Source organism: Balaenoptera musculus, chromosome X (assembly GCF_009873245.2).
Source record: "Balaenoptera musculus isolate JJ_BM4_2016_0621 chromosome X, mBalMus1.pri.v3, whole genome shotgun sequence".
NCBI classification, from domain to species: Eukaryota; Metazoa; Chordata; class Mammalia; order Artiodactyla; family Balaenopteridae; genus Balaenoptera; species Balaenoptera musculus.
In genome coordinates, this window is record NC_045806.1 from 27,566,074 (window position 1) to 27,589,201 (window position 23,128).

Genomic DNA, 23,128 nt, shown 5'->3' on the forward strand with positions numbered 1-23,128 from the left:
GGGAGACCACAGTCTATAAACTCTCTGTGCCTTCCATTAGGGTTCTTTCTTAGTTTTGGTGCTTCTATCTCTCCTCTGGTCCAGCTTTTGGACTCATAATGGTGGCACATATTTTAGCTTTCTCCCTAAGAGCCATATTTATAACTGCTTGAATAAGATGGTGAATATTATTCAGCCTTAAAAGAGAAGGAAATCCCCCCCACATACAAGAATGTGGATCTTCCTAGAGGACATTATGTTTAGCAAAAAAAAACAAAAAACAAAAAACAAAAAAACAAAAACCAAAAAACCCAAAAATACCCCAACAACAATAAACAGTCACAGAAGGACAAATACTGCATGATTCCACTTAAATGAGGTATCTAAAATAGTCAAACTCATAGAAACAGAGAGTAGAATGATGGTTACCAGGGGTAAGGGAGGGAGGGAAGGAAATGGAAATTGTTTAATGGATGTAGTTTCAGCTATGCAAGATGAAAAGCTTCTGGAGATCTGTTATAAAATATAGTGCCTAGAGTTAACAATACTGTATTGTACTCTTAAAAATGTGTTAAGACGTTAGACCTCATGTTAAGTCCTCTTACCACACTTGAAAAAAAGGTCACTGAGCAAGAGTTTCATGCTTGGTCTTTGTGTTTTTCTGTTCTAACATTACACCTAATTTTTAAATTAAAGTTAACATTTTTGACCAATTACAATGCACCAGCTACTGTGTTATGCATTTCCCATGCACTATCTCATTGAATTTTCACCACAACCTGGAAAGTATGTTATACGATTACCTGAATTTTGCAGATGTTATAACTGAAGGGTAGAATCTATAATCCATAAACCTCACTATTAATCACCACGATAAACTGCCTCCTCACAACTCCCGTTTACTTTTCATTTGTAAAATGTCTGATCCATATTCTTGGCATTGCCTGAAACTTCGATCATTTGGAAAGTTAAAAACCACATATTATTATAAACTTATTAAATTGTGATTAATTTGGTAGTAATGGCAAACAGGTTTCTTGGACAGGCCAAACATCTCAACTTACAGAAGTGTCAAGAGAACATTAGCAGTGATGATAATAATACTTATTGAGTACTGGGCCAGGCCCACCTTTAAGAGCCTGATGTTTGTTCTCATAACTGGGGTAAACCTTATATATTTTTTCAGTCTTCCAAAGTGGGAGCTCACACATGAGAGTGAAAGAGGGAGCTATTCAAAATTATGATGGGACAACAGGCAAAATCATGACTCATGACACACAACCTAGTAAGGACCCCTATCCTAGTGTGAAATTATAGGAAGCAAAGTCAAGGATGCTTATGTTATAAACTTTTAATTACGACTCTGCCACTCAACTCTCAGCTTCAAACTATTTAGCAACTACAAATTAGAGATATGAGTAGTTAAAATGCCAAGCCCTATGTAATTCTGAATGTCCGTTAAATAAGGCAAGGGTGGGAACTGATTATGATATCCTTAGGAGAGCATGTGGCATACAGTGGTCACTCATTAGATGTCTGTTGAATGAATGATTTAAATGAATGAATAAATGTTACGATGTAATTATTAACTATATAAAAGAAACTTCCAAGATGATGGACTTTCAAGAATTATCAGGCTATGTATCTTAATAGCAAATAGGTAAATACCAGTTTTTTGTATTTCTTGCAAAGATTCTTTTCTGTAGTTAACAAAAGTAGTTCACACATTAAGGGCAGGATTGAATGGTCACTACTAGAACAATCTATTAATCATGGTCTTTGCTAGGAAAATAATCCATCGGAGCAAATGTCCACTTTTGAGCAAGGAATGGAAATGCCGAGCTTTAGCTTGATTTAACTTTCTCTTTTTTAGTCTCCAGATTTATAGCAATGGCAAATAACGGCTGGCATTACATGACAAACATACCTGGAAAAAGACCAAACGTTTATTTACCTGACACAAATAAAAAGAACAAATCTAAAATGTTTACTGCTTGGATGGATACTAAGAAGTAACATGATTAGGGGTTAATACAAAATGAACCAGATTTCTGGAAATTTAGATACAGTCATTTGTATATTGTAGATCGTCTGGCCTATGAGTTTCACCATATGTATTTTTACTTTCATAATATTTATTTTGTGATTTAGTTTGAAAACAATCCTTGTACTATTATCAATATTACAAAAGTTATTCCTATATTAAAGTTTGCTACATATATTAATTTTTAAACCTTATTTATGTCTAGGTAAAGTGGATGATATTTTTTTGTTAAGGTGCACTTAATTGAAATTCGCCTTCCAGCAAAATTTCTTATTTGTGTTTGTAAAATATTTTAAGTCTTTATATGCACTATTTAATAATGCCTAGGCCTTAACAAATTAAAATAGTAATTTACTATTTACAAATAAATGGCAAAATAGGCAAAATTTTAAATGTATTCAATAAAATGAAATTTATTTATTGTGACTAATAGTAATGTATAATATATACTACCTGTTAAGTTATTTAACATCAAAAATAGACATACAGCTAATTCTGAAACATAAACATGTGTTCCTGTATTCCACAATTACAAATGGTCCACAGTAAAGAAGGTTCTGGAAAATAATTTGAAAACACAGCATCCAGTTTTCCAAAAAGGGTAAAAAGCAAAGCAAAAACACTCATATGGTTTCTTTAAATGAAAAGAAATCTCAATTTTTTCCTTCAAATGAGCAATGGAATGACATGGGAAACCATGTTTTTTCTTTCTTTCTACCATATTATCCACAGAAAAACCACTTGAGTTTCACTGAAAAGTTAAAAAAAAACACTTAATTTGGAATAACCTTTACATTTAAATAATGTGTTCTCAAATAAGTCACAAAACCTTTCTAGGACTCAGTGTTCTAATCTAGAAGATGCGAAAGTAACTGGGTTTCGTTAGGCTCCTTCCATCTGAATAATCCTCTGAGTCTACAAAATACATGTTCCTTCTTTCCACCTTTTCAACCAAGTATAGGAAGCTTATAAGATGATTCAAAAATTAAGGCTGATAAAACATATTTTGGTTCTGAATAATGGGTAGTTGAAAAAATACCTACACATAACGCACCAAAAGAACAATGAAGAAAGGGGACACAAAGTGACAAGGACAGGAGAAGACGAAAGAAGGATTAAAAGGTAGAGTCAAAGAAAGAGAGAGTAGGAGAGAATGTGTTGCATACACTACCCAGGCAGAAAAAAACCTGACATATATGAATTTAGGAAAGTAGGTTCATGGTAGACATAGAAAGATATCAATTCATAGGCAAAGACATATATAACAGAGTAAAAAGGAAGAGGGTAATAGTGATGGGGAGAGGTTGGAAGGGAGGGAGAACCCCTTACACACACGCATACACACACACAAAGTTCAGAGAACATACAAAGAAATATGATGAGTGATAAATATTGAAATCAACACAGAATCAGACATGTGTATGAAGATCATGTGTGAGACACTTAGAGAGAAAAACACAGAGGCTAGCTTTAATAACATTCCCATTTTGTAGATCTTAAGGATATTATTGTTAGACTGTAAAACTCAAAATATGTATTAGGCAAAAATGAGGATATCACTTCATGATCCTTATCTGGAGGAAGCCACAATTTAAACCAAGACCTAGATTCTGCTTCAAAGCAACATTTTCCATCTCTGCTATAAAGAGATGCTACCCAGGCCATGGCAAGTTAACACAGTTCTACAACAAACCCATTACAGAGTCCACCACTCCCTTAAAGGAATAGCTACATTACCTCCCATCACTGTTTTCTCTCTTCAGTAATAAAAACATAAACGTGCCAAAGTAATTGGTAAGTTGGCTAAATACACAGGGTACAACATATTAGAGTTAGCTGTGGAGAAGGGCACCTGCCACCAGATACTGAGATAGTAGGACAGTTTTAGAGATACTAACTGTTAAGGAATTGGCATGTTTGTACCCCCGCAACCATGACCTACCAGTTACAATTATAACACTCACTCTAGCCTTTAGATGAAGGAGTGTGCTGGAGAATACAGGGAAGGGGTCTCCATTATTTCTTCTCTCTTCTAATGACTGAGAATCTGAGGTTTAATGATGATCAAGACTGTCTCTTGATCATCTTGACCATCTTATTCTTTTTAAACTGTTGACTTGTGTAATGACATAAATCTGGCACTAATCATTCATTTTCTATTCTTAAATTTAAGCCAACAGGGATAGGGTGGCATAGGGACTGAGAAGTGACAAATAATTTTTAATATGACTAGTGAATAACACTCCAACTTCTATGACATTTGGTGGCAAAGATATAGTATGAAAATTATAATTTTGGGATAAGACAGATATTATGAGTGATATAGTAACGTAAGTCTACACAAGATGGTACTCATAGTCTTAGTTTTAATTTTCTATCATAAAAAATTGACTTTTTATTCTGTTGCAGAAAAGATAAAAGCTTGACTCACGTTTCACTATTCACAAAGCTGCTATTGTACGTTTTTGATAGTTCTCTCACATTTCCTACAATTATAATTTTTGTGTTCCTTTTTGTAATATCAAGATATACTGAGATATTGTGGAATATTTTGGGGCATCTTTCCTCCTTGTTCTCTTCCTATGAGGAATGATTTTATTTGTATTGTTATGTGGCTACAAAATTTAATTACTAGGAAAATACATTCCCTCCAGATGCAAGTGTCTATATGTTTACGTGGCTATTGTGAAATTATTAAAGGAAGAAACTTTACATTTTTCAGTAGGAAAAAAATTAACTCAAAAAACTTAAATAGTGTTGATAGATAAAAATAAAAGATTTTTTCCCAAATACCTAGTTGCTTGAATTATAGAGATCAAAACACACATTTTGAATTTAATGCCATTGGTACTCATTTCAGTTCATAAATATTTTATCAGTCATGTAAAAGATCCATTACAGGAACTTCAGCACCATCAATTTAAAAATATAATGAATATCCTGACACAATTCAAAATTAAGTCTCTATTATTTTATTTTCAAATCATCTACATATGGAAACTTCTCTCAGTATAACTTGTTCACACCTCTCAATTTAGTTGAGTATTGATGAATAACAAGCAATTCTTTAGAGGCAACTGTGCCATTTTTGAAAGAAGCCATTTTATATTACATGAAAATTATAGTTCTACAATATTTTCTTGGCATGGATTTTGCTCCTGATTTAAAGGATTACAATTTGCTTTATATTTTGAATAGAACAAAGTTAACAGGTATTAAATATGCTCAATAAGGTAGCAGAACTGTAGTCAAAAGTGGATGAGAGGTTTCAAAACATCCTTGGAAGGTCAAAAGCACATATGGAGAAAGTACATATGAGGACATATAAAGTAAGAGAGAAGAAGCTTTAGGCACAGGGGGATCTGAACTTGGCAAAACCTGGAGAGCATTTGGATTAAAGATGTCATGGTATTTGGGAATAAGAAGCATGTAAAATTTGGGTACTGAAAGTTTGTAGATGAAAATTTCTGTCAATATCAAAACTACCACACAATGAATGGTCTTCCCTTAGCACTTACCTACAGGCAAAAATAAACATAAATCAAAACAATAAGTGTAGTTCTTACCTAAAGAAACTGAACTTGGTGTCTGGAAGGAATCTCAGCAGTTGGTATTGATACCTCAGAATAAAGCCCACTGCATTATAGACTTTGAAGTTCTCTTTCAACAAGAGACTCAGCTCTCTACCTTAGCACATAGAGTAAAATATCCCAGTTAACAAGACCCATCCAGGTACTTAGAGCTTGCAGTCTTTCTATTTTCTCATTCTTAAATATAAATATATAAAGGATCACTAGCTGTATGAACAAAGTCTACAGCCCCAAAAGGGAAAATAGCATGGAAATGGACAAATTCCTTGAAAGGCACAACTTAAAAAAGCTGACACACAAAGAAATAAAAATCTAACCATCCCTGTATCTATTTAAAAAATGGATCAATTATCAAAAACTTTCTCACCAAAAAAAACCAACAATAACAATAAAACAAAACAAAACATAATACCCCATGCACTGACGGCTTTACAAGTGAATTCTTCCAAACATCTCAGGAAGAAATGATACCAGTCTTCAAGTTATTTCAGAACAAAGAAAGAGAGCACCTCTCAACTTGTTTTATAAGTCTAGTCTAACAATGCTATCAACACTCAAGAAGGATTCAAAAAAAATTACAGACCGTTTCCTGCCATGAACAAAGATAAAAATCATAAACAGCATATTAGAAAACTGAATCTAGCAATCTATAAAAAGTACAAGACATCATGACCAATAGAATTTATTTCTGGAATCCCAGAGTAGTTTCACATTCCAAAAACAATGGCTGTTGTTTATCACATTCAGAGGAGAAAAATCATAGAATCATTTTAATAAATGCAGAGAAAGTATATGAATATGTTCAATACATATTCATAATAAAAACTTGAGAAATGGAACAAGGAAAAATTCCTTAATCTGATTAAGAGGATCTATAAAATGTCCTACAAGAAACATCGTATTTAATGATCAATTACTGAAAGCTTTCCACCTGAAACAGGGAATGAACCAAGGCTACCCATTATCACCACTTCTATTAAACACTGTTTTAGGGGTCCAAGTTTATGCAAAAACAATTAAAATCATAAGGATTGAAAAGAGAGCAACTTCCTCTATTTGATGACACGACTGTGTACATTAAAATAATCCAAAATGTTTTACAAGGCATTAATATTAGTAAGTGAATTTGGCGAGGACACTGGATGTGTGCTTAATGTAAAAAAAAATCTATTTTTATATACCAGCAACAAAAAGAAAATAAAATTTGAAATGAATCCCATTTATAAAAGGATCAAAATATCAAATATCTGGGATTAAATCTAATAAAACATGTGCAGGTCCTCTGGATTGAAAACTGCAAAATATTTCTAAAAAGGCATTCAAGAAGACCTAAATAAATGAAGGGATGTAACATTTTCACAGATTCGATTACTCAATATTGTAAAAATGTTAATTGATCTATAAATTCAACACAATTCAAATCAATATCCTGGCAGGTTTTCGTAAAAAATGACAAGTTGGTTCTAAAACTTATTTGGTAAACCAAAGAACCAAAAATAGCAAAAAACACTCTGGACTAAGAAGAATAAGATTGGAGGATTTACACTACCAGATCCCCAATTTTTTTTATAAAACAAGTATGTTGGGTTTGTGTGTATGTGTATATATATATATATACACACACACACACATATACATGTATGTATGTATATATTATATGTATATGTAGGTATATATATACATATATACATTGTATGTATACATGCATGTATATATACACATACGTATGTGTATATATATTGAATATATACACACATACACAATATAATCTTGTTCAATCATAAAAAGGAATGAAGTTCTGATACCTGCTACAACATGGGTGAAACTTTAAAACCTTATGCCAAGTAAAATAATCTAGACACAAAGGGACAAATACAGTGTGACTCCACTTATATGAAATATCTAGAATAGGCAAATTCATAGAGACAGAAAGTAGATTAGAGGTTACTTTTTTGGGGGGGTCGGGGGTAGGGATATGGGGAGTTATTACTTAATGGTTACAGAATTTCTGTTTGGGGTAATGAAAATGTTTTAGCAATAGACAATGGTAATGGTTTCACATTGTGGATATAATAAATGACAGTGAATTATACACTTAAAATGGTTAAAATGACAGATTTTATGTTATATATATTTTACCACAATTTAAAAAGTAAATATACCAAAACCATTGATTTGTACACTTTAAAATGGGTGAATTGTATGGTATATAAATTATATCTCAATAAAGCTGTTGAAAGATGATTGTTATAAAGCCAGTGTGGTACTAGTTGAAGGACAGTGATAATCAAATGGAAGAGAATAGAGAATCCAGAACAGATTCATGCATATATGTTCACTTGATTTATGATAAAGTTGCCACAGCAGTACAGTGGGAAGAAGACTGCCTTTCGCTAAATAGTGATGGATCAACTGATGTTGCTTTTCATTATAAATTCATATGCACTACTTGGTTTTAAAGAATAAGTATGCATTACTTTGATAAGCATTTTAAAATATTAGATTTAAAAAGTATCCAAGTTAGAAAGATGAAGACTCACAAGTAAGTAAATAAGTAAATAAATAGTAATAAATAAATAAAACACCTTTTGGAGAAGTTTATCATGCATTAATCACTGGTTAAGTCTATATTATAGGTAAGGATAAGTAATTTTGATTTATGATACTTGTTGAGCTAGACCACCTCCATCTTGCTTTAATATTGTCAGTATATACCTGAACACTAAATTAATCACTTCATCCGCCTTCCAGTCTAATTCTTTAGAATAGTTCATATAAAGTAATAGTGGTGTATATCTTGGCATTTGGTCATTAACGTACCGTCGTTCACCATCACCATTCCTTCCATCCACAACAAATCATACAGCCAAATCAAATGGTCAAGTTTAAAAAAATATATAACACAAATAACAATCCACAAAACCAGCCCCTCTCCCCCACCCCCACCAATTAAGCACCATGAAACAAAACAAATGCTTGCAACATTTAACACATGTGACAGGACAGATGGTTAATGGCTAACCTTTATCCACTGAAGATTTGTCTGCTTGAGCTTATTTTCAAGTTTATCTTGCTCTTCTGGGCTTATGGGAGCACTTACAAGCACTGTTCCTCCAGTTTCATTTAATTGTTTTAGAATTCCCTGGCGCAGGGGCAACTCTTCTGCCAGTAACTGAAACAGACAAATGCAACAACGTTTAAAATGAATTACAGCACAATGCCAACTACTTTGTCTTTGCCTCTATTGATTAGTCTATCAAAATGAAGCAAGGCTGGAGGCCCACTGGTTCCTCAAATACCAAGTTTTCTACAGAGCACAGAGCTTGGTGGACTAAAACGCCCACTCCCAAGTAAATCAGCCCATCCTAGAAAGGATCAGAATATCTTATCCCTCAGAGATTTCTTTTTCAAGAGAAAAATGTTATGTAGTATGATGAGCTCTAAAACAATACCCCAAACAGTGTCAAGAGTGTAAAAACACACCTCTCAGAAACAGAACAATCTGGACAAATTTAATCATCCTCTCAGGTATTAGGTCTCCATACTGTAACATACCACTGAGTAAGAAATTGCATTATCATATTAAGAGATAACTAACTTTGAGAACATACCAGGTACCAGGCACTATGCTAAGCTCTTCACATATATTATCTCAGTTAACTTTTATATAATAATTCTGAGGTATATCCTATTATCTTCATCTTACATAGAATGAAACTGAGACAGAGAGGTTAAATAGCAGGTCCAAGGACACAAAAGAAGCAAGCAATAGAGCTGTGATTCAAACTTGGCCGGGTTCATTCAAGAACCCTTAATTTTGACACCTCCACATCCCTGAACTTCTCTTACTCATTTAACATCACATTAAAAGTGCCCTTTCCCACGACCTACAAAACTACCATAGTTTTATTAACTGTTTTATTTATTTGTGTCATCTATAGCTGCACTGTTCAATACAGTACCACTTGCCACATGAGGCTATTTAAATTTAAATTAATTAACAGTCATTAAAATTAAAAACTCAATTCCTCAGTCACATCAGCTACCTTTCAAGTCCTCAAAAGGCACATACAGCTAATGGCTACTAAAACTGATAATGTACAACAAATCCATCATGACAGAAAGTTCTACTGGATAGTGCTGATCTAGACTGTCTAAGGAAAAAAGGAAATCAATGCATATTTCTTAATAAGTGAACACCACTAAACATGTCTCTCAAATGAGTTATCAATAAGATTGCTATATATAACACTCAATACATTTAGGAAAGATGAATTTTCAAGAACAGACTGAGTTTATTTTTCCATGGCATAAACATCTTCAAATGAACTATGGATCAAAAACTTTTTATTTTTTGACTCTCAAATACCTAGTGCATTATCTGACATATAGTAGGTGCTCAATATTTGTTTATTGAACTAAGCAATATTTTTCTTTTTATACTTTATCCTCTGTTCAGGTACACATTTCTTATTTCACAGAAATAAGTAGTTGACGTGGAGTCTAATTTGCATGTGCAAACCAACCGAATCATTGATAAAGAAGCAGTTCCATTTCCCTTTGATTGTGTGACCTCGTAAAATGAGGATAATAACAACCATTTTCAAAGTTTGATAAGATTAAATAAAATAGCAGATGTAAACACACCTAATACTTAGTATAACATAGGGGATGATTAAATGTTAATTTCCCTTTCCCTTTTACCTTCCCTTCAAGAATTAAAGTAAAACAGATCCAAAAGAGTTTCTTTCCTAAAACTAAAACCATGGAAGTTCATCCAACTGCACAATCAACGCATCTCAGTCAGCCAGGAGAGGTAATCAGTATTACAAGCAGACAGCACGGTAGGTAGGCATGAAAAACCACTTGAATAAACTGAAAGTCTATTCAACCAGTATAGAAAGTGAACCAACATCACCTCCCCAACACCACAGACAAAACAAACCGAAACAAAATATTGCTTCAGGCAAATCGAATGCCTTTAGTTAAAGGCTGAAGTAGTGAGACTGATTTGGCAATTAAGATCTTCCCTAAGAAATGACATTCATTTCTATAAAGATTCTCCTCAGTTTTTGAAATTATTTGGAGCTGTGGAATTCTCCATTAAGTCTAAAATTAATTTTAAATTAGTTTAAAAAGTATCACCATGTATTTTACACACACAAGCACACACACATATATATCCCATACACACTTTTTAAAAAATACATACTCACTGGGCTAAGACAAAATAAAGTTGTGAGAAAAACTAGTAAGGAACTATCAATATCCTAGTGGACAGGAAATCAATGATTAAATACATTTAAAAAAATAGATTCATATACTCTTTTTTTTTTTTTTTGCCCCACCATGTGGCTTGTGGCATCTTAGTTCCCTAACCAGGGCTTGAACCCAGGCCACGATAGTGAAAGTGCAGAGTCCTAACAACTGGGCCTCATGGGAACTGCCCCTAGATTCATATACTCTTAATACAAGTAGGTCCTGGGAGATTTTAGAAAATAAAATTACCTTGACTTCCTCAAGTTTTTCTTTTAGTTGCTGCTCGTTTCCAGGTTCAAGTGGAATACTAGTAATGTTATTTGCTTCTTCCAACCATAAAACAAATTCATTTAAATCTCTTTGAAATTCTGACAAGATATCCTTTTGTTCTTCTAGCCTGGAGAAAGAAGAATAAAATTGTTATCAACAACATATTTCTCAAACTTTCTTTTTTTATTTAAGAAAACTTAAAAAAATTGCACACACTTTCAATAAAATAAGTCATTTTTAAGATGTTAACAATATAATATTTTTAAAGAAAATTTATTCACAGAGCAATTTCAATATCTCAAAAATCGCTAAAAGGTGAGATTAAAATTAGTTAAGAAGAAAATTCTAATTAAAAAATTCCAACATTACGTTATGAAACTAGAGCAGTGTTTCTCAACCTCAGCACTACTGACATTTAGGATTAAATAATCCTTAGTTGTGAATGGGCTGCTCTGGGCACTGCAGGAAGTTTAGCAGTATCCTTGGCCTTTCCCCACTGTATGCCAGTAGCATCCCCCCAGTTTTGACAACCAAAAATGTCTTGAGGCATAGTCAAGTATCACCCTGGGGGCAAAACTGCCCCTGGTTGAGAACAACTTCACTAGAGTAAGTATCTAAAATGAGAGTGCATGTTTTAAAATGTTTAAATAAAATACATCTTTATGGAAAATTGTAAGGTAAAAGTAAAAACAAGAGAATTAACTGAAAACACTAAATTACTGCATGTTAAAATGTTTTCCAAATTATGACTCATAATCCTTTTGGAGGAAAGAGGGAAACTGATTTAAAATACTTAACATATGTTGTACTAGTGGAAGTTTTTAATTATAAAAACACATATACTGTATGTTACTCAATTAGCCATAAATTTATTCTTACATATTGAATCATAACACAGCTGAGCAAAATGAGCTGCGCTTAAAATAATTTACATTTTTTTGTTTTGTTGTCTTTTGGAAACTATATATCTCTGGTATATAAGTTTTTAATTGAAGTATAATACACATATAGGAAAGCGTACATATAATTATATAGCTCAATATAGTTTTAAAAAATGGATACACCAAATAACCAGAAAACAAACAGAATGTTATCAGAAGCTCAGAGGCCTCCTCTTGACCCTTGCAGTCACTTCCTCCAAGTGTACAGTAACCAGTCAACTTTGATTACTTTGCCTGTATGAACGTTACGTATATGGAATCATATACATTGTCTTTCACTCAATATAATGTTTACAATCATCATCTGGGTTGTGTGTAGTTATCTTCCTCACTGTATAGTACTAAACTGTATAAATATATAATATATCTCTGTTGGGGGACATATGAGTTGTTTCCATTTGGGGGCTGTTCAGCTAATTTTTTTTTTTGCTTCAAGTTAAAACATATTTATTGAGGGCTCATTTACTTCCAGTGACTCAACTGGGCATTAGAATCAAAGATAAATGTATTATATACCTTGCCTTGAGGATCTCACAGTCCATGAGAGGGAAGAAGCATGTAAATCTAGGACTATGATGGAATATTGTAGAGGATAAGTTATTTCCGGGGCAGGACATAGGAGATGTCCCAGAGAAGATAATGGTCTACCTGGGTGCTGAAGCATGAAAAGAGATCTTATTCACAGCCTGTGCAAAGACAGGGCATTGAGATAACTACAGTTACACTAATTCCTCAAACCAGATCCGGTTATTGGATTTGTACTCATCTATCCTCAGTTTAGTTCTTTGATGGGAGCTTGTCCAAAGTCTACCTGAGGCACATGAGAAGACATTCTCTTCTCTGTCTATTCTCAAAACAGTAGATCCTATAAAAACTCAAGTCATATTATGGGCTCCTATGAAAACTCAAGTCATATTATATCACCGTTGTACTCAAAACTCTTCTATTGCTTCCCAATTCATTCAAATAAAAAGCCAAAGTCATTACAGCACTCTATGAGGGTCTAGATTTGTTCTGTTCAATATACTAGAAACCTTCGCATGTGGCTACTGAGCACTTGAAATGATGTAAGGGGAATTGGGGTGTGCTGTAAGTGTAAAATGCACACGAGATTTCAAAGACTTAGTACAAAAAAATCATCTCTGTACCTTCTACTCAGTTTTGCTGTGAACCTAAAACTGCTATAAAAAATAAAACTATTCCGGGGGGAAGGGTGGGGGGGAGGGGTAGATTGGGAGTTTGGGATTGACATGTACACACTGCTATATTTAAAATAGATAACCAACAAAGACCTACTGTAAAAAAAAAATTTAGACATTCACAGAAAGATAGACAAGATGAAAAGGCAGAAGGCTATGTACCAGATGAAGGGACAAGATAAAACCTCAGAAAAACAACTAAATGAAGTGGAGATAGGCAACCTTCCAGAAAAAGAATTCAGAAAAATGATAGTGAAGATGATCCAGGACCTCGGAAAAAGAATGGAGGCAAAGATCAAGAAGATGCAAGAAATGATTAACAAAGACCTAGGAGAATTAAAGTACAAACAAACAGAGATGAACAATACAATAACTGAAATGAAAAAGACACTAGAAGGAATCAATAGCAGAATAACTGAGGCAGAAAAACGGATAAGTGACCTGGAAGACAGAATGGTAGAATTCACTGCTGTGGAACAGAATAAAGAAAAAAGAATGAAAAGAAATGAAGACAGCCTAAGAGACCTCTGGGACAACATTAAACGCAACAACATTCACATTATAGGGGTCCCAGATGGAGAAGAGAGAGAGAAAGGACCTGAGAAAATATTTGAAGAGATTATAGTCGAAAACTTCCCTAACATGGGAAAGGAAATAGCCACCCAAGTCCAGGAAGGGCAGAGAGTCCCATAAAGGATAAACCCAAGGAGAAACATGCTGAGACACAGAGTAATCAAATTGGCAAAAATTAAAGACAAAGAAAAATTATTGAAAGCAGCAAGGGAAAAAAGGCAAATAATATACAAGGGAACTCCCATAAGGTTAACAGCTGATTTCTCAGCAGAAACTCTACAAGCCAGAAGGGAGTGGCATGACATATTTAAAGTGATGAAAGGGAAGAACCTACAACCAAGATTACTCTACCCAGCAAGGATCTCATTCAGATTCAATGGAGAAATCAAAAGATTTACAGATAAGCAAAAGGTAAGAGAATTCAGCACCACCAAACCAGCTCTACAACAAATGCTAAAGGAACTTCTCTAAGTGGGAAACACAAGAGAAGAAAAGGACCTACAAAAACAAACCCAAAACAATTAAGAAAATGGTCATAGGAACAAACATATCAATAATTACCTTAAACGTGAATGGATTAAATGCTCCAACCAAAAGACACAGGCTCGCTGAATGGATACAAAAACAAGACCCACATATATGCTGTCTACAAGAGACCCACTTTAGACCTAGGGACACATACAGACTGAGAGTGAGAGGATGAAAAAAGATATTCCATGCAAATGGAAATTGAAAGAAAGCTGGAGTAGCAATACTCATATCAGATAAAATAGACTTTAAAATAAAGAATGTTACAAGAGACAAGGAAGGACACTACATAATGATCAAGGGATCAATCCAAGAAGAGATATAACAATTATAAATACATATGCACCCAACATAGGAGCACCTCAATACATAAGCCAACTGCTAACAGCTATAAAAGAGGAAATTGACAGTAACACAGTAATAGTGGGGGACGTTAACACCTCACTTACACCAATGGACAGATCATCCAAAATGAAAATTAATAAGGAAACACAAGCTTTAAATGACACAATAAACCAGATAGATTTCATTGATATTTATAGGACATTCCATCCAAAAACAGTAGATTACACATTCTTCTCAAGTGCGTATGGAACATTCTCCAGGATAGAGCACATCTTGGGTCACAATCAAGCCTCAGTAAATTTAAGAAAATTGAAATCATATCAAGCATCTTTTCTGACCACAATGCTATGAGATTAGAAATCAATTACAAGGAAAAAAACGTAAAAAAACACAAACACATGGAGGCTGAACAATACGTTACTAAATAACCAAGAGATCACTGAAAAAATCAAAGAGGAAATCAAAAAATACCTAGAGACAAATTACAACAAAAACACAATGATCCAAAACCTATGGGATGCAGCAAAAGCAGTTCTAAGAGGGAAGTTTATAGCTATACAAGCCTACCTAAAGAAACAAGACAAATCTCAAATAAACAATCTAACCTTACACCTAGACGAACTAGAGAAAGAAGAACAAACAAAACCCAAAGTTAGTAGAAAGAAAGAAACAATAAAGATCAGAGCAGAAATAAATGAAATAGAAACAAAGAAAACAATAGCAAAGATCAATAAAACTAAAAGCTGGTTCTTTCAGAAGATAAACAAAATTGATAAACCATTAGCCAGACTCATCAAGAAAAAGAGGAAGAGGACTCAAATCAATAAAATTAGAAATGAAAAAGGAGAAGTTACAACAGACACTGCAGAAATACAAAGCATCCTAAGAGAATACTATAAGCAGCTCTATGCCAATAAAATGGACAACCTGGAAGAAATGGACACATTCTTAGAAAGGTATAACCTTCCAAGACTGAACCGGGAAGAAACAGAAAGTATGAACAGACCAATCACAAGCAATGAAATTGAAAGTGTGATTAAAAATCTTCCAACAAACAAAATCCAGGACCATATGGCTTCACAGGTGAATTCTATCAAACATTTAGAGAAGAGCTAACACCCATCCTTCTCAACCTCTTCTAAAAAACTGCAGAAGAAGGAACACTCCCAAGCTCATTCCATGAGGCCTCCATCACCCTGATACCAAAACCAGACAAAGATACTACAAAAAAAGAAAATTACAGACCAATATCACTGATGAATATAGATGCAAAAATCCTCAACAAAATACTAGCAAACAGAATCCAACAACACATTAAAAGGATCATACACCATGACCAAGTGGGATTTATCCCAGGGATGCAAGGATTCTTCAATATACGCAAATCAATCAATGTGATACAGCATATTAACAAATTGAAGAATAAAAACCATATGATTATCTCAGTAGATGCAGAAAAAGCTTTTGACAAAATTCAACACCCATTTATGATAAAAACTCTCCAGAAAGTGGGCATAGAGGGAACCTACCTCAACATAATAAAGGCCATATATGACAAACCCACAGCAAACATCATTCTCAATGGTGAAAAGCTGAGAGCATTTCCTCTAAGATCAGGAACAAGACAAGGATGTCCACTCTCACCACTATTATTCAACATAGTTTTGGAAGTCCTAGCCACGGCAATCAGAGAAGAAAAAGAAATAAAAGGAATCCAAATTGGAAAAGAAGAAGTAAAACTGTCACTGTTTGTACATGACATGATACTATAAATATAGAATCTGAAAGATGCCACCAGAAAACTACTAGAGCTAATCAATGAATTTGGTAAAGTAGCAGGATACAAAACTGATGCACAGAAATCTCTTGCATTCCTATACACTAATGATGAAAAATCTGAAAGAGAAATTAAGGAAACACTCCCATTTACCATTGCAACAAAAAGAATAAAATACCTAGGAATAAACCTACCTAGGGAGACAAAAGACCTGTATGCAGAAAACTATAAGACACTGCTGAAAGAAATTAAAGATGATACAAAGAGATGGAGAGTATACCATGTTCTTGGATTGGAAGAATCAATATTGTGAAAATGACTATACTACCCAAAGCAATCTACAAATTCAATGCAATCCCTATCAAATTACCAATGGCATTTTTTACAGAACTAGAACAAAAAATGTTAAAATTTGCATGGAGACACAAAAGACCCCAAATAGCCAAAGCAGTCTTGAGGGAAATAAACGGAGCTGGAAGAACCAGACTCCCTGACTTCACACTATACTACAAAAGTACAGTAATCCAGACAATATGGTACTGGCACAAAAACCGAAATATAGATCAATGGATCAGGATAGAAACCCCAGAGATAAACCCACGCACCTATGGTCAACTAATCTATGACAAAGGAGGCAAGGATATACAATCAGAAAAGGCAGTGTCTTCAATAAGTGGTTCTGGGAAAACTAGACAGCTACATGTAAAAGAAGGAAATTAGAACACTCCCTAACACCATACACAAAAATAAACTCAAAATGGATTAGAGACCTAAATGTAAGACAAGACACTATAAAACTCTTAGAGGAAAACATAGGAAGAACACTCTTTGACATAAATCACAGCAAGATCTTTTTTGATCCACCTCCTAGAGTAATGGAAATAAAACCAAAAATAAACAAATGTGACCTAATGAAACTTAAAAGCTTTTGCAAAGCAAAGGAAACTACAAACAAGACGAAAAGACAACCCTCAGAATGGGAGAACATATTTGCAAATGAATCAATGGACAAAGGATTAATCTGTAAAATATATAAACAGCTCATGCAGCTCAACATTGAAAAAACAAACAACCCAATCCAAAAATGGGCAGTAGACCTAAATAGACATTTCTCCAAAGAAGACATCCAGATGGCCAAGAAGCACATGAAAAGATGCTCAACATCACTAATTATTAGAGAAACGCAAATCAAAACTACCATGAGGTATCACCTCACACCAGTTAGAATGGGCATCATCAGAAAATCTACAAACAACAAATGCTGGAGAGGGTGTGGAGAAAAGGGAACCCTCTTGCACTGTTGGTGGGAATGTAAACTGATACAGCCACTATGGAGAACAATATGGAGGTTCCTTAAAAAACTAAAAATAGAATTACCATATGACCCAGCAATCCCACTACTGGCCATATACCCAGAGAAAACCGTAATTCAAAAAGACACATGCACCCCAATGTTCAATGCAACACTATTTACAATAGCCAGGTCATGGAAGCAACCTAAATGCCCATCGACAGACGAATGGATAAAGAAGATGTGGTACATATATACAATGGAATATTACTCAGCCATAAGAAGGAACGAAATTGGGTCATTTGTAGAGACGTGGATGAATCTAGAGACTGTCATAGAGAGTGACGTAAGTCAGAAAGAGAGAAACAAATATCGTATATTAACGCATGTATGTGGAACCTAGAAAAATGGTACAGATGAACTGGTTTGCAGGGCAGAAATTGAGATACAGATGTAGAGAACAAACGTATGGACGCCAGAAATTGAGATACAGATGTAGAGAACAAACGTATGGACGCCAAGGGAGGAAATGGTGGGGTGGGTGATGGTGGTGTGAAGAATTGGGAGATTGGGATTGACATATATACACTAATATGTATAAAATGGATAACTAATAAGAACCTGCTGTATAAAAAGTAAAACTCAAAAATTCAAAAAAAGAATATAAAACATCTCATTAGTATATTTAATATCATGTAGAAGTCAAAATGATAATATTTTTAATACATTGGGTTAAATAAAATATATTCATTTCACCTGTTTCTACTCTTTCTTAAATGTGGCAATTAGAAAATTTAAAATTACATACGAGGCTCACCTTATTTTTCTATTAAAAAGCACCGATGTATAAAATCTGCTGATCCCCTTTCTCTTTACTTCTCTGACCTCATTTCCATCTATTCTCCTTTCTTCTTATCCTTCTTGAGACCCACTTGCTGTGCTCCTCAAATACACTAGAGGCGTCCCCGCTTCTAAGCTTTTGTACTTGCTGGTTTTTTCTGCCTAGAATGACCTTCCCTCACAAATCAAACATGGCTGGTTCCCTCACCTCCTGCAAGTCTTTCCTGATGGCCCTACTTAAAATCACACCTCTCCCCTCAAATTTCTGTTCTTTCTCCCTGGTTTGTCTTTCTCTTTAGTTCTTAAAACTAACATACACTATAATTTGGTTATTTTGTATATTGTCTATCTCACACACAGGAAATTAAGCTTTCTGAGGGCAAAGATTTCGTCTGTTTTATTTACTACTGTTACCTTTTCTCCTGAAACAATGCCTGGTACAGAATAGATGCTAAATAAATAAGTGTTGCATGAATGAATGAATTCTGCCATCATTCTCTTCAATCTTGTGTTCCTGTTTTAAAAGAATCTTCCTCATTCTTTGCAATACTCATTCTAAAACATGATCTAATTTACTCACCAATGTGCACTACAGTATTCCATCAAATGAAAGACACCTTCAGTTGCAAGTCATTATAGTACCATTGTAAGTACCACCAGGATGTGAGATGGAGTGGGCAATGCTGCTGATTACATGATGACACTTATTGCTTAGAGGTTTTATTTTATTAAGAAATTGTTCTTTTAAGTTTATGTATATTTTTGTCTTATGTTCCTCTTGAATATGCATAAATAGTAAAATACAAGTGAAAAAATTGGTGTGGTATTCTTAAGAGTTCCTCATATTTAGAGTCTGAGTCTCCTATAGCACTTTTCTCTTTAAAGTAACTGATGTCTGTCTTTTTCCATATACAAGGTCATCTTCTGTGATATCGAGAGTATTGGCAATGTGGCACTTCTTAACAGGGCTCTACTACTGCTTCTTGGATTTTCTTCTAAATCACATGTGACCTGGCCAGCAGAAATTGTAAAACCAATCCAGATTTCAGTGATATTAATGTGATAAAATGTGCCACTTAGAATGAAATTTGGTTAGTTTGCATAGCCTCCCACCACTGATGTAATGACTCAGGTTCTTCTGGCTGCTACCAAATTGCTGGTTGTTTCAGGATTAAAAAAATAAAAATTCATAATGTAGCGACAGTTTACTGTTACCTTTAGTTTATAATTATGAATGAATATTATCATCAGCATCATCTGCCTGATGCTTGAGCTTATTTTCTGTTAATAGAGTCATTAAAGGTTTGGCATTAATTTCCACGGGCACTAGTGTATGATTATATGAGTTTTTGCCAAAAACAAAACTTTGGCTCTTTTTGTAAAGTAAGGATGCCTACATCAATGTCTAATGTTGACATCAATGGTTATTGAAGTATTCGAGATTTAGGGAGGAAGGGTCAGAAGAGGAAGCTGGTGAAGTGGCTTGAGGCAGGGTTATGAAGTGATTAGAGTGTTTTGCTTTAATCTCTAGGTGATGAACTACTCCAGTTTTTTGAGTAGAGAAAGATTTATTTCATCCACTCACTCTGGCTACTCTGTGGAGAATGGATGTGGGCAAGGGAGGTATGAGGAGAGTCCTGAGTTCTAAAAGGCAGGTTCAAATGGCTGTTAATCAGAGACAAAGGAGGAGCAGTCAAGAAACAATAGTGCAGCCTTGGGGGCAGGGTCCTGATTGCCCCTCAAGGGATACACATAACAATATCTTTGAGCTCTTCTGCAGAACTAAAACCCCCACCAAATGGCAGATGTTAACTACTTGATGAAGCATTCTTCATTCCAGAGAAAGGCACAGTTGGCCCATCATCACCTGACCCCAGAAGATCTCTGGACTGAAGGAATGCAGGCCCTGCACGCACCCTGCTCCTTATCAGCAACCCTGCCCCCTTGACTGTAACACTCCTCACAACCCCCACCCTTGCCCCGAGTTGGGACACACAGTTGTGAGGATGTTAGCCCACTGTGGCCTCCTTTGCCTGGCAAAGCAATAAAGCTATTCTTTTCTACTTCACCCAAAACCCTGTCTCTGAGATTTAATTCAGTGTCAGGGTACAGAGGCCAGATTCGGCTTCAGAATCAACTATGAGACAATTGAGACCAAGGTGATAGGCAAGGTGATAAAGTAATGAAGGTCCAAATCATGAAGATGTAGCCAGGGAAAAGGAAAAGGCAGGATGTTTAAAATATAGGAGATTCAACAGGACTGGTGGATAAAAGGAGAGAGATTAGCATTAGTAGCTAACGATTATTAAGCACTTTCTATATGGCAGCCACTGAATTGAGTACCAAGTTGTCACATTACTACTGTGAGATGGGTACTTGTCTTTCCTCATCTACAGATGAAAGAAAATGAGGCTTAGTATTCTCCCCAAAATCAAACAGCTAATAAGTGGTCAATCCAGCATTCAGTCCTGGGTCATCTAGGTCCACAGTCTGTGCTCTTCACCTGTTCAACCTATTACACCTGGTCTAGGAGTGACCCCACCTTATCTGGCTGAACAGACAGTATTTACTCCAGCTGAGAGTACATTTAATTGTATCAGATATTTAAGGGAAATTACTAGTTTCAAAAATAGAGAGATCTTGAGCTCAGGGGAGAGAGGAGGGCTGGAAATATGGACTTCAGAGTCATCAGCAATGAGTTGGAGGATAAAACATAGTAAACTAGCATTTGAACTAATAATGTACACTTCACATTTTGCATCTTCTGAGTCCATTCTTTCTTCATTTTTAGGTTAATGATAGACAATTCTCCCACCTGCTTATTTAAATTGAAAAAAAATAAAAGAAGAAAAAGCCCATTTCACAGTCATTCATTGATTTCCTATGTACAGGTAACCTGTGGTTCCTGCCCCTCCCCCACCCTCCCTGCTTTGACATGGAAAGCCAAAGGAATGCCTTGGGTGTTATTCTGGCCCCTGCAAAGGCTACACAGATCTGTGAAGGAGTTCTTCAGCTCAACAAATATTCAGCTGAAAGAGAGCATGGTTTTCCCTTCTTGCAGTCTTCATACTGTTTTTTTAGTGATTATCCTGAAGCCCCTACCTTTGACTTCAGAGAGATGTAAGGGGTGATGTAAGGTGGGTAACCAGCCCCACCATAAACACTGCACTCCCCACAAAGCTAACTACCCCATCTCACCTGAGTCTTAACATTGATCTGGACAGGGGGTACCGAGGAGGTTGGAAATCACTGACAGTAGACATAATACCACTGCTACTTCTCAGCAAACCTTAGGGGGAAGTGGCTGGTCTCAACTGCTGGCAGCTTGCTTTAGAATGTGGGATAGCACCGTTTTTCCTCAGACTCTGGACTGAGAAGCAATTCTGGAAGAGGAACAATCCCACTATAGACATCTTTTATTCGTTTAGCAGTTCTAAGCCAGTTCAAATCCTTGGGTCTAGGTTTCAAGGGTATTTGTCAATCTACCTCATCTTTCTCTCTTTTCTACTCTCTTTGCAAATCTTTGTTTCCTTTAGTATTTGACTCTAGATCATCTTGCACGGTGTCCCATATACTGAGAGCAACCTTATTTCTATCAATCTTCCTCATCTTAGTTAAGTAAAACCTTGTTAAAATCTGATTACATTTGTAAAATCTAGACAGATGGGTAAGACTTTGCTCAACCTTCATCTAGAAACTGATAATTTCAGGGAAGAAAAAAATCCAAAACCAAACAAATAAAAGCTTGAAGAGCAGGAAAGAGTAATATCAAACCAAAAATAGAAAAATGCCAAACCTAGAATAAAACTCTAAAAGCAAATACCTCTACCTCCACTTCAAACATATCTCAAATTAATTACCTGCATATTTTTTCCTTTTAAAAATATCCAACCAAGAATAAGAGTGGAGAGATTAACCAAGATGGCAGAGTAGAAGGACGTGCTCTCACTCCCTCTTGCGAGAGCACCAGAATCACAACTGGCTGCTGGACAATCATTGACAGGAAGACACTGGAGTTCACCAAGGAGGATACCCCACGTCCAAGGACAGAGGAGAAGCCACAGTGAGACGGTAGGAGGGGCGCATTCAGAGTAAAATCAAATCCCATAACTGCTGGGTGGGTGACTCACAGACTGGTGAACACTTATACCACAGAAGTCCACCCACTGGAGTGAAGATTCTGAGCCCCACGTCAGGCTTCCCAACCTGGGGGTCCGGCAACGGGAGGAGGAATTCATAGAGAATCAGACTCTGAAGCCTAGTGGGAATTGATTGCAGGACTTTGACAGGACTGGGGGAAACAGAGACCCCACTCTTGGAGGGCGCACATGGAATAGTGTACGCATTGGGACACGGGGGAAGGAGCAGTGACCCTGGGGGAGACTGCACCAGACCTACCTGCTAGTGTTGGAGGGTCTCCTGCAGAGGCAGGGGCTGGCTCTGTTTCACCGTGGGGACAAGGACACTGGCAGCGGAGGTTCTGGGAAGTACT

General features: G+C 35.5%; 1 protein-coding gene across 1 annotated transcript in view; it reads right to left on the reverse strand.

Moving 5' to 3' along the window:
- LOC118889001 (dystrophin) overlaps positions 1 to 23,128 on the reverse strand; it is a 1,535,792-nt gene that overhangs the window by 611,457 nt on the left and 901,207 nt on the right. The window contains exons 42-43 of the mRNA XM_036840547.1: positions 11,122 to 11,269; positions 8,636 to 8,785 (exon numbers count right to left, since the gene is read on the reverse strand). Of these exons, the coding sequence (XP_036696442.1) occupies positions 8,636 to 8,785; positions 11,122 to 11,269 (298 nt within the window). The remainder of the gene's footprint in view (positions 1 to 8,635; positions 8,786 to 11,121; positions 11,270 to 23,128) is intronic.